We start from the raw sequence: 12,613 nt of genomic DNA on the forward strand, positions 1-12,613 counted from the left end.
GATTTCCAGCAAGTAAACTGTTGGATTTTCCTCTGCAATGAAACCCTTTATAGTCCTGGGTATGTCAGGAGAGGCCACATTATAAGTGTGAATACATGGGGAGGGGGATATTCCAGCCTTCCTAGTGTTCCCGGCTCTCCCAGTGTAAAGACGTCAAGGGAGTAAAGAAAGAGCATAACCCCTATATATCAGCTCCTCCTGACACTCCCAAGCATCAGAGTTAAAATGAGAGTGATTCCAGCAATCTGGTGAGAAGGCATCGTACCTTTGGCACTTCACAGAGATAGAACCTCTCTTCCTGGTAACATGACTTATTTAAGAAATTTTGGGATGGTGGGCTGACAGTCATAAGGACTTCCTGGGATGCCTGATCTCCATACTTTTATAGCCCATTCCTGCTCAATTACAATGGCTTCTGACTGGTTTAGATTAATTTAGTCAACAGACATGCTTGCTTGATCTACATTCATAATCATTCTTGAATTCACAAGGACATCATCACCACCACTATGATTCTTATTATTTCTTATTTATTGAGCACTCATAATGTTCCAGCCCTCCCCTCCAACCTCTCTTACTCATCTCCATTCCCAACCCCAGGTCTTTGGGAAAAGCTTCATAATCACACCTGGCCCTAAAGACATAATGATATAAGGACAAATCTCTTGGGGACCCTGGAGTATTTGGTCTTTGGCCAGTCTGTCTCTGGCGTGACTACAGAAATATATATATATATAATCTTTGCTCATGTCTGTACAATAATGATCTCTGCTGATTGCTTAAAATAGAACCTGATTTTCTCTACTACAACATTTCCTAAGCCATATAGCCTCTCAACAAAAGGAGGCCCAGCTTTACAGATTAGCCAAGAACCCCACTGCATTTTAAGTAGGTTACTCTGAAATTTTCACAGCAAACTAATACCTGTTTTTCCCTAGAGCTACTGCCCAGAGGAATAGGACTAGGGCCGAGAGGGCACTTGGGGATGATAAGGAAACCCCCATAAGCCCAATCTAAAAATTAGTGGTTATGATGGATGTTTGCTGGGGAAAGGAGCTCTCTTTTTCCCCCAGACGTTTCAGACAGCCATCCTGGGCCCACCTGAGGATGCTAACAAAGACAAGTGTCCCCCAAATGCACATATAGTCTAAGGGTACCTTGAAAAGTTGTGAATACTCCCCAGAAAAGTGGAGACCTTGGAGTCCCTTTTGTACCCGTAGATGGTGTCTTCAGCAGTTAAGTGGTATTTCCTTTACCAGTCTTGGATTTCCTGGGATGATCAGAGTATGTTAGGTAATGATAGACCCGTCTAACCCTTGAAGGAAATCATCGTATTCAAGTCTGATGGCTGGGTGAGAAGTCAATGGCTGCTTTGAACATGAAATTGGCTCCTCCCCAAGCCCAGCCCTGGCACAGATGTGCTTCAATGCCAAGAGGACTGCTTCCTCAGACACCTCTGGTGAGATTCAAGGCCTTAATGCTGGCAGGTGAGTTAGGCAACAGAACAAGTTGCTAGCTCAAATGGCTGGTATAGTGTGACACCACTAATGAGAAAATGATGAATCACATGTTGCTGGTGGAAGGGGGGCGTTCTGGTCAGGGGCTAGAGACTGGCTCTGAGGGTTTGCATTGCTAGGTGGACACTGGACTTGGGGAACTTCCTCTCTGGACAGCTGGTCAATCAGCTCAGGGACCACATAGGACTGCTGCTGCTTCACCCACTCTGAGACCTCCTGGGCCTGCAGAGCACCCTCCCCAGGGAACTCTAAGGGAGGGTTATCAACCTCGGGTGTGTCCGGAGACAACAAATTGATTGCAGAAGCCTCTTGGGCCAGCCTGCCAATGTCCACAGAGAATTCCTGGCACGATTGGCTGAGCTCCTCAGGGATCTCTTGGGTGGGCCTGCCAACTTCCCCAAGGACTTCCTGGGCCAGGCCACCAACCCCTACAGGGAACCCATAGACCAGCCTGCCAATCTCTACAGGGACCCCCTGGCATGGCTGGTTGACCTCCTCAGAGTTCTGGCAAAGTTCGCAAACTTCCTTGGAGACTTTCTGGTACAGCTGGCTGGCATCCTCGCATGGTTGGCTGATTTGAGGGACCTCCTGGCATGTCTGGTCAACATCGTCATGGTTCTCCTCGCATGGCTGGCAGATGTCAGAGACCTGCTGGCATGGCTGGTTGACCTCTTCAGGGATGTCCTGGCATGGTTGGCTGACCTCCTCAGCAACTTCCTGGCACGGCTTCTTGGTTTCCACAGGTGGTTCCTGTGGGGACTGGTTTTGTTCAAAAGGCTCTTGCTGCCCTTCTAAAGGGGGCTCTTGTGCGCCACTCCCAGGGGCCTCCTGGAGCAGCCCAAGGCCTTGATATTCTTCAGTCACATGTGAGCTTACGGAGGGCTGATCACTGAAGCCAAAAGGGCAGTTACCATCCACTGCAGTAGGGGAGGAAGGACCAGCACTGGACACAGTGCTGGAAGGGCCGCTGCTGTCTGCAAAGCAAAGCCAGGAGACCAAGTCAGACAAGCTGGAAGCACTGGCTGTACTCTGTGTCTGTAGTTCAAATGCCAGAACAGATGGTCTTTATTACTGATGTCTTGGGGAATGAGGGTCTGAATTCTTCCTAAGTTATACAGAGACTCCTAAGTTAGCCTAGCCCAGGAACTGTTGCTCTGGCCTAATGTGTACTACTGAAGTAACACTAAGGGACAGCTAAGATTTCAGAGTGAGTACTGAGGCCCACTTCATCCAGTTCTTTCATAAATGTACGCCCATTCCAACTCCAAATTCCCATGACCCCTCATTCCTACTTTGGAAGCATATGAACACTTCATATCAGTGGTTCATAATTAGGGTTACATACCAAAATTATGGGAAATTTTTTTAAAATACATATTTCCAGGTTCTATCTTCAGAAATCCTAATTCTATAGATTTACAGTAAAGGTGTGGGATGTTAAAACACTCCCAGTTAAATCTGACATACATCTTTCGTTAAGAATTATTTCTTTAAAGCTTATTTCTGGGGCAGATGTAATCATTGTTTACTACCCAAGGAACAAGTAAGCAGGAAAATGTAGAAAAACTTTGTGAATCAGAGCATTAGGAAGGAAAGTGATTTACTCCAAGGTGGAAGACTGCCATAGAACAGCAGCAGTTCTTAATTAACCTTTCTGGAGGTCACTGACCCCTTTGAAATTCTAATGAAAGTCATGGACTATCTTCCCAGAAAAATGTGCATATGGATATCCTCGGTAATGTTTACATATAATTCCTAGAGTTTGTAGACTTTACCCTGAAATCCATCCATAGATCCAGGTTAGGACCCTCTAAGTTTTGGGACACACAGTGTTCCAGGTTTATGGATATTATATACATATAAAATATAAAAATGAATTTCCTAGATTCTGACAGTAGTAAAATGAAAGACTTAAGTCTTTCATTACACTGCGGGACAACTCCTACCCCAACCTCTACTTCTTCATTGATCCTTACAGGGAACTAATTTACCTTTCCCTTTGTAAATTCTGTATTTATTGATGGTACGATAGCTTTATATTTAAACCACTCTAATATCAACAATGATAGATTTTAGAAATAAAGGACACCTGAATATATTGCCATGAGGAGAACTGGGAGAGTTGGTAAGCCTGAGTCTGAAAACTCAATGATTCATTAATCTTTGAATTTAAGGAATGCCAGCTATCTCTTTTCTGTAAAGGATCATAGGAGGCATGCTTCAAGCAGAAAAAAAAGAAGAATGTGGTTTGGGGTCAACAAGGCCTATTGAGGGCAGACAGACTCCAAAGAAAATGTTTATAAGTGAACTACACATCTGATACTGAGATTTTAAAAAAAGAAGAAAAAAGATGTAAGCTGAGTTCACCCAAGGATGATGAAGTAGTAGCCTTAATATTAAGCTAGTAGTTTGATTCAGACAAATCAAAGAATTCAGACAGAAAACAGAAGTGGAAGAAAGGTAAGATTTCTAGGACACAGAACCTATAAACACTACTGGACAGAGAAAAAGGCTCAATGGCAAGGTGAGTGTAGAATAATCTGAAATTCAGAGGAAAAATTCTTGGTGCCAGGAAGGAAAGCTGCTTCTGCATAAAGGGTGTCAGAAGTGTAAAATTCTACAAGTTTACTCCAATGCTAAAATATGAATCTTTGCTTCAGTTCTATCCAAGTAAAATAATAAAAGCCATGTTTGATTTTAGGTAGTCCCTGGAGGATTCTTCCACTGCCAGTGTCTCTGCCCCTAATCGCCCAGAGATCACCACAGGTCTCTCTCCCTACCTACAATTACCCTAAGAATTCCTTGTGGTTCCACTGTTCACCCTGTTACCAAGGATAAATAGCGATAGGCTGAGATTATAAAGTAGAGATGGGAAAGAGCAGCACCTGAGCTTGAATTAACAAATGAGAACAGACAACTGGAAAGGAGGGACATGTAGAAAATAATAGATGATTCTAGTTTCTTTCTCCCAGCTTTTCTATATATCCAGGGTCCCTCCCAAGTCACTTTTACTTGAGAAGGCTGTGGTCAACCAAATAGGGATCTAAGGAGAAGGCAGCCTTCATCTTTTCTTCCCCAAAGGACCCCCTCGGCCACTATCATTTAGGAGCCCCTCCAGTGAGATAAAGAATCCACCTGCAATGCAGGAGACCTGGGTTCATCTCCTGGATTGGGAAGATCTCCTGGAGAAGGGAAATGACTACCCACCCCAGTATTCTTGCCTGGTGAATTCCACAGACAGACGAGCCTGGCAGGCAACAGTCCATAGGTTGCAAAGAGTCAGACACGACTGAGCAACTAACACTTTCACTTTCTTCCCAGTAAGATAGAGGGGATGTGGAGGACAGAGGGGATGGACGAGAGAGAGGAAACAGATGTGCCCTTCATCTTGGAAGCAGCAAGTGTGACTGCCTTCTTGCCTGATTAGTCCTGGTCTTTCAGCCCTCATCTCTGTTTCCCTCCTGGGATGAGTCTCTCATTCACCAATCCCTCCACTCCCCCCATTCCCTCTCAGCCTTGCCTATGCAGTTCCAAGAGAATTACTTACACCAAGGGGGCTTTTCAGAGCGCTGTTGGAGTTGTAGGGTAGGTGAATGAAGAGTGCGAGGTGGAGAAAACGGGCTGTCAGAGGCTTGGTTGCTGTGCATAGAGTCAAAGAGAGCTGGACAGGTGAGGGAGAGAGAGGGAAGGAAAAAAAAAAGCCCATGAAGAATTCAACAGCTACAGGTTCTAAATATAAGTCAAATCCGACTTATACTTCCTCAGGCTGAAAAGTAGCATGTCCTAAGGACCCTTCATACAAACCATTTTTAATATTTTAAACTGTATGTTATGAATATTTTCAAACATTTTTTCAAAATACTTGAAAGACTAGTACAGTCAATACCTATATATTCATCTTCTTTAACATGTTAACATTTTGCCATTTTTGTTTCATCTATTTCTTCATGCTAAAGTTTTTTAAAATAAATGACAAACATTATGAAACATTTCACCTCTAATACTTCAGTATTCATTTCTAAAGTACAAGACATTTTCCCTATATAGCCATACACCAGATAAACTTAAAAAATACCCTAATATCATCTAAATACCCAATCCATATTCAAATTTCCCCCAATTATTCCCAAAATGTCTTTCATAGTAAGATCCAAACATGGACCATGCATTCCATTTTATTATGTCTTCAAAGTCTCTTTTAATCTAGGATACAGCTTCCCATATTTATTTTTTTCATAGTGACTTTTTGAAAAGAACAGGACAGCTGTCTCATAGAATGTCATATTCCACTCTCTGGATTTGTCTGATTGCTTCCTCATAGAATCATTTAACTTGTTTCACTATCCCTATAAACTGGAAGTCAGATATAAAAGGCTTGATTCAATGCTTCAAGTGTTTTTCTTTTCTGTAGTATAAAAATGAATGCTTACATTTTAAATGTTTTTTTTAGGTTTTGATAATTTTTTAAAAAATTGAAGCATAGTTCACTTATAATGTTGTATACAACAAAGGTATACAGCAGAGTGATTCAGTTATCAGAATATAAATATATATTCTTTTTCAGATTCATTTGTACTTCCACTGTGGATGTACTATAATTCAACATTACAAGATATTGAATATAATTCTCTGTGCTATACAATAGGTCCCTGTTGGTTATCTATTTCATATATTGCAGTGTGTATACGTTAATACCAAATTTCTAATTTATCCCTCTTCCCCCTTTCCCCTTTGGTAACCATAAGTTTGTTTTCTACCTCTATGAGTCTATTTCTGTTTTATAAGTAAGTTCATCTGTATCATACTTTAGATTCCACATATAAGTGATATCATATGATATTTATCTTTGACTTATTTCACTTAGTATGATAATCTCTAGGTCCATCCATGTTGCTGCAAATGGCATTATTTATCCTTTTTTATGGCTGAGTAATATTCATATATATATATGTGCACCACATCTTCTTCATCCATTTATCTGATGAACATTTAGTTGCTTCCATATCTTGGCTACTGCAAATAGTGCTGCTATGAATCCTGGGGTGCATGTATCTTTTCGAATTATGGTTTTCTCTGGATATATGCCCCGAAGTGGGATTTCTGGATCATATGGTAGTTTTATTCCTAGTTTCTTAAGGAGCCTCCATACTGTTCTCCAGAGTGGCTGCACCAATTTGCATTCCTACCAACAGTGAGGGAGGGCTCCCTTTCCTCCACGCTCTCCCCAGCATTTATTATTTGTAGACTTTGAAGATTGGCAGTCTGACATTGCAGGCAGATTCTTTACCTTCTGAACCACCAGGGAAGCCCCTTGGCAAGAATACTCAAAGAATATTCTTGAATATGTCCATCATATTGGAGGCACATAATGTCTCATTATCCCACTAAGTTACGACTAAGTTGGCGTGTGTGCATGCTCAGTCGTGTCCAAAGCTTTGCAACCCTACAGACTGTAGTCTGCCAGGCTCCTCTGTCCATGGGATTTTCCAGGCAAGAATACTGGAGTGGGTTGCCATTTCCTACTCCAGGGGATCTTCCCAACCCAGGGGTCAAAACAGCATCTCCTGTATCTCCTGAAATTGGTAGGTGAGGCTAAGTCTACTAATGAGGTTTAAATAGGGCTCACAAGATCTCACCATTGAAAAAGCTTCCCCTTCTGATTATAGATGATACTTTGGCACTGTGGAACCTGACTTTTCGACTTTTCTTTGTGTTAGTATTCACTGATGATCCTTAATTATTTTATTACAAGTGTCAAGTGGTGATTTTCTAATTCTATTAAGTCTTCTATATTTATTAGCTGGCATATTTTCTGTAAAGAAGAACTTTCTCTCTTCAACTGGCACCATTTGATTACATTAAAACTGCAGTTCTTACTGAACAGGTAGGATAAGGGTTTATTTCCCTTTAATTAGTTTTCAGAAGAAAGAGTTGGTAAAAAGTATTCACCAATAGTAGCAGATGATTATTATCTTTGTTCTCTTTCTTGTAAGATTCATTATGAGCTTGTGGATGTTCACATGTTTAGTGCACTTTAATCGATTATAGTAAGTTATTCTTTTTAATACTAAAACAATCCAGTTCTGGTCAGTGGGAGCCTATTCAGGCTTGAGTGCTTCCTTGTTTTTGTTACAGCATGCCTCAGGATCACCTTGAGCTTTCCGTGCCCTAGATAATGCATCCTCAATAAAACTGGTTCTTGGTGAAAGTGAAAAAACTTAGATATTTCATTGGTTTGTAATCCCTCAAATGGTGACATTACATTAACAGATATAAAGTAATCTGTAGTATTAAAATTTCATGTGGTGGGGAGTGATTGGAGGGAAAAAATGTAAAAATACTCTATAGGATAGGATGTGATTTAAAAAAAAAGAAAAGGTTAAAAAACATGGACCTAGACCAAGAATACAACCATGGAATCCTGGTTGCTTTTAGTGGGGGATGATATGTGGAAACCAAAATCTAGGTGCTAAGAGAGCTCACTGATACTGTTTGTAATGCATTGAGTTACAAAAAGCATTAATAAACAATTTATATTGATATTATCAATTCAAATTTAATATTACAGCACTTTAAAAATATTTTTGAATTTTTACTTGTATCTTATTTATCTTACTTTGAAAATTCTTATTCCTAATAGGAACATAATTACTTATTTGCATTACTCTATTATATGTGTGTGTGTGTGCATATGACATATATGTTACAAAATAGTATCAACCTCACTATTAACAAATCACTGAATGAGGATTATAATTATTTTATAATCCTCATTTTTTTTCCACTAAAGGATTTATAGTCAAAGCACAGTACTTCAAACTTATTTGAAAAATGATTTTCCCTATGTGATTATATTACTATTTTGATATACAATTAGGGTAATTTTTTTCTTTTTTTTTCTTTTTCAATTTTAGGATTTGCTTCTTTTGATTTAGTTTTACATTCTGAAAAACATTTACAGGTTCACAAGTCAAAGATTTATAAAAAGGCATACTCAGAGGAAGTTGCTTTTTCTTCATGCCTTCAGCTCCATTTCTGTTGCTCTCCAGCAGTAAACATTTTATTAGTTTCTGGTATTTACTTTTAGAATTTCTTTTTGCAAATATGTATATTTTCCCTTTATTTTCCCTCCTTATAAAATAGGTAATGTACTATCAACACTCTTCCACAACTTTTTAAGTTAACAATATATCCTGGAGATTACTTCACATCAAGACACATATACCCACCCCAAAAAAAAAAACAGACCTTCCTTACTAGTTTTAACAGAGGCACAGCACTCATTTGAGTGGACACGCCACTGTTTATTCAACCATTCTTGCACTGAAGAACCTTTGCATTGTTTCCAAAAATAATAATAAACAGCATAAATAATGTCCCAATAACTCTATACAAATGTTATTTCAACTTTGTGAACAATACCTTCAGAATAAATTCCTAAAATTGTATTATTAGAAAAGGAAGTAACTGTATCTGTAATTCTCTGAGATATTACAAAATCTACCTTCATAGGGGTTGCACCATTTTGCACTCCCACCAACAATGTATGGAACTGCCTCTCTTGCGACAGACTTGTCAAGAGACTGTGTTATTAAACTTTGGGATTTTTTTCCAAATTAATAGGTGAGATATGATATCTCAGTGTAGTTTTAGTTTGCACATTTCTTATGACCGAGGTTAAGCATCATTTCATAAATCTAATGGCCACTTGCATTTCTTTCTTTGTAAACTATCCTTCAAAAAAAATCACACTTTTGGTCTTTTCCTTCTGACATGTAAGAGTTCTCTGTATTTTAGGATGATTAAGCCTAAATGTGATATAAATTGCAGAAAAAATTTTTTTCTTTGCTTATGATACTGCTACTGGCTTGCAACATTAAAAAAAAATGTTTATATTACTTAAACATCATAATCTTTTCCTACTGTTTCCCAAATTTGAGTTTGAGTCACAATTAGGCTCTCCTTATTTTCCAGTGATAAAAGAATCTACCACCATCACCCCTGCTTACTTTTAGTACTTGCATGATTTATTTTTATTATTATTGAAGTGAAGGCCACATAACATAAAGGTAACATCTTAAAGCATATAATTCTGTGGCCTTTAACGCATCCACAATGTGCAATTGCTACCTATATCTAGTTCCAAAACATTTTCATCACAGCCCCCTCCCCCCAAAAAAGAAAACCCATATCTATTAAGAAGTCACTCCCCGTTCTACCCTACTTTCAATCCCTGGAAACCACTAATTTGCTCTCTGTCTCTGTTCTGGATCTTTCATATAAATTGAATCATACAATATGTGACTTTTTCTGTCTGGTTTCTTTCACTTGGCATGTTTTTGAGGTTCATCCATATGGCAACATGTATCAGTACTTCACTCCTTCTTATAGTTCAGTACTATGAGATTATATGCATATACCACATTTTGCTTATCCATTCTTGTATACTTCAGTCATTTCCACCTTTTGACTATTATGAATAGTGTCACCATAAACTTTTGTGTGTAAATGTTTGTTACAGTACCTGTTTTCAGTTCTTTTGAAGGGAGGGGAATTTCTGAGTCAAACAGTAATACTATATTTAGGTTTTTGAGGAACTGTGAAACTGTTTTCCACAGAGGCTGCACCCTTTTACATCTCCACCAGTAACATACAAAAATTCTAATTTGTTCATGGCATTACCAACACGTATTTTCTGCTTGCTTTTACTCTATTTCTCTCCTTTTTAAAATTATAGCCATCATAGTTGGTGTGACTTTGATCTGTATATCCCTAATGATTACTGAGGGTGAGCAGTATTTCATGTGTTTCTTGCCTATTTGTATATCTTCTCTGAAGAAGTGTCTACTCAAGTCCTTTGCTCACTTTTAAGTTGGGTTGTTTGTCTTTTTAATTAACTAATTTTTGGCTGTGTTGGGTCTTCGTTGCTGCCCAGGCTTTCGTGTTGCGGTGAGTGGGGGCTACCCTCCATCGAGGTATGCAGGCTTCTCATTGTGATGACTTCTCTGGTTGTGAAGCATGGGCTCTAGAGCATGGGTTCAGTAGCTGTGGTGCATGGGCTTTATTGCTCCGCGGCACGTGGAATCTTCCCAGACCAAGGACTGAACCTGTGTCTCCTACTTTGGCAGGCAGATTCTTACCTACTGTGCCACCAGGGAAGTCTCTGCTTGTTTTTTTGTTGTTGAAGTGTTATATTCTGGATCTTTATCAGATATATGATTTGCAAATATTTTCTCCTTTTCTATAGGCTGTCTTTTCACTTCTCTTTTTCCCCCATTTTTATTTCCTTATTATTTTTGGCTGTGGTGGGTCTTCATCGCTACATGCAAGCCTAGTCTAGTTGCAGGGAACAGGGGTTACACTCTAGTTCAGTGCAGGGCTTCCCACTGCAGTGGCCTCTCTTGTTGGAGAGCACGGGCTCTAGAGTGTGCGGGCTCAGTAGCTGTGGCCCATGGGCTTAGTTGCCCCACGATATGTGCGATCTTCCCGGACCAAGGATTGAACCTGTGTCCCCTGCATTGCCAGGAGGATTCCTAACCACTGAACCACCAGAGAAGTCTGCATGGTTTAATTTTTACTTGCAGATCTCTGAACCCTATGGAGTTTATCCTGGTATATAACATGAAGTATGGATTCAGTTTTACTTTTTGTCAAATGACTATTCAATTGTCCCAATTCCATTCCTTAAATTCTATCTTTCCCCTAGTATTTTGAAATGCTACCTTCAACCATTTCTGGACTTACTATTTTGTTTGCTTGGTCTCTGTCCATTCATGTATCAATACTACACTGTTTTCACTATAGACGTTTTATAAAATGTTTTAAAATCTGGTAGGGCCAACATGCCTTCATTGCTCTTCTTTTCAAGATTTCCTTGGCTATTCTTATTTGTTTGTTTTATGAGCACTTCAAAGTCAGTTTATCTGACTTTAGAAAAACAATAGTATTTTTATTGAGATCACATTAAATTTATAAATTAACTTTGGAAGGAGTGATAGTTCTATGCTTTTGAGTTGACCTATGCAATTAAACATTTTTTTAAGTCTACTTTTTCGGAGTGCCTATCTTTTTAACTTACCACTCAAGCTCTGGGGAGCATGGGAGTGGGGGCAGAGATAGTGGTTCAAGATAAGAGGATTCTCTATACCTGCAGACGCCTGTGCTTGGGCCTCAGTGTGGCGTTGGCAGACTCTACTCAAGAATTCACTCACTTGACGCAAGGAAAGGGCATTATGCAGTGTTTCCAGGGGGTAAATAGTAGGCACCATGGAGCACCCCTCAAATCCTGTTAGAAAACAGATGGGCAAAGTCAGTGTTATTCCTGCTGGATATACTCCAGCTGGCCGAGGAAGCATGGAGAGTCCCTGAGCACCATCAGGAGTGTCTGTGGCTTTTGGAGTGTGGGATGTCCCAGATTCGCAGGAAAGGGAACTCTAGGGCCCTACGGGGGTCTATTTCTGTCACCTCCAGATTTCCCACAAATTCCCCAACTCTGGGTGAGTGAAATCACCTCGCACCCTCCTATGGAAAGCCGGCAATGTCCCATGGGAAAATCAACACAATCCCAATAAGGTAAGCACCCATACTCTTCTTATACTTTCGGGGGTGGAGGGGGGTGTGGATGGGGAATAGAACAAAGGTCCAGAGGGAAGGGGTGCAATTGTACGTCTGAATGAGAGGTAGGGAGTCATGGAGCTGGGAAGAAACAGCAGATTTCAGGGATTACATACTAGAGAACCAGATTAAGGAGAAGGGTTTGGGACCTGAGGAGGGGTTCATGCAGATTTCGGATGTGGGTAGAAAGGCTAGGATATTTGGAAGCTGGATGGCATGCAATACACGTGAAGCTCAGCTCAGGAAAACCACATGCATGAACAGGTTGGGGGATGGAAGTTCTTTCTTGGTTATTTCCATCACATCAAAGCTTCTTTCCTCTGTTCTCACTGCAAACCCCAGACTTGCTAGGATTTCTCTATTCCTTCAGGAAAATGAGGCAAACCCCCTAGAAAAAAGAATAAATACTGATTCTCTGCTCTGAACCCAACAACTCCAATGTAGATCTACAATGTAGGGTGAAGGGTGAACCAACTCTAATC

The 12,613-nt window shown here is 40.1% G+C and overlaps 1 protein-coding gene across 13 annotated transcripts in view; it reads right to left on the reverse strand.

The window, feature by feature from the left end:
• Positions 1-508: 508 nt before the first annotated feature.
• PPIP5K1 (diphosphoinositol pentakisphosphate kinase 1) overlaps positions 509-12,613 on the reverse strand; it is a 40,077-nt gene continuing 27,972 nt past the window's right edge. For all 13 annotated transcript variants that reach the window (XM_070358831.1, XM_070358829.1, XM_070358826.1 and 10 more), the window contains 3 exons: positions 11,665-11,802; positions 5,065-5,178; positions 509-2,491 (listed from right to left, as the gene is read on the reverse strand). In XM_070358831.1, coding sequence (XP_070214932.1) covers positions 1,545-2,491; positions 5,065-5,178; positions 11,665-11,802 — 1,199 coding nt within the window. In that variant the 3' untranslated portion in view covers positions 509-1,544. The remainder of the gene's footprint in view (positions 2,492-5,064; positions 5,179-11,664; positions 11,803-12,613) is intronic.

Source organism: Bos mutus, chromosome 21, assembly GCF_027580195.1.
Source record: "Bos mutus isolate GX-2022 chromosome 21, NWIPB_WYAK_1.1, whole genome shotgun sequence".
Taxonomy (NCBI): Eukaryota; Metazoa; Chordata; class Mammalia; order Artiodactyla; family Bovidae; genus Bos; species Bos mutus.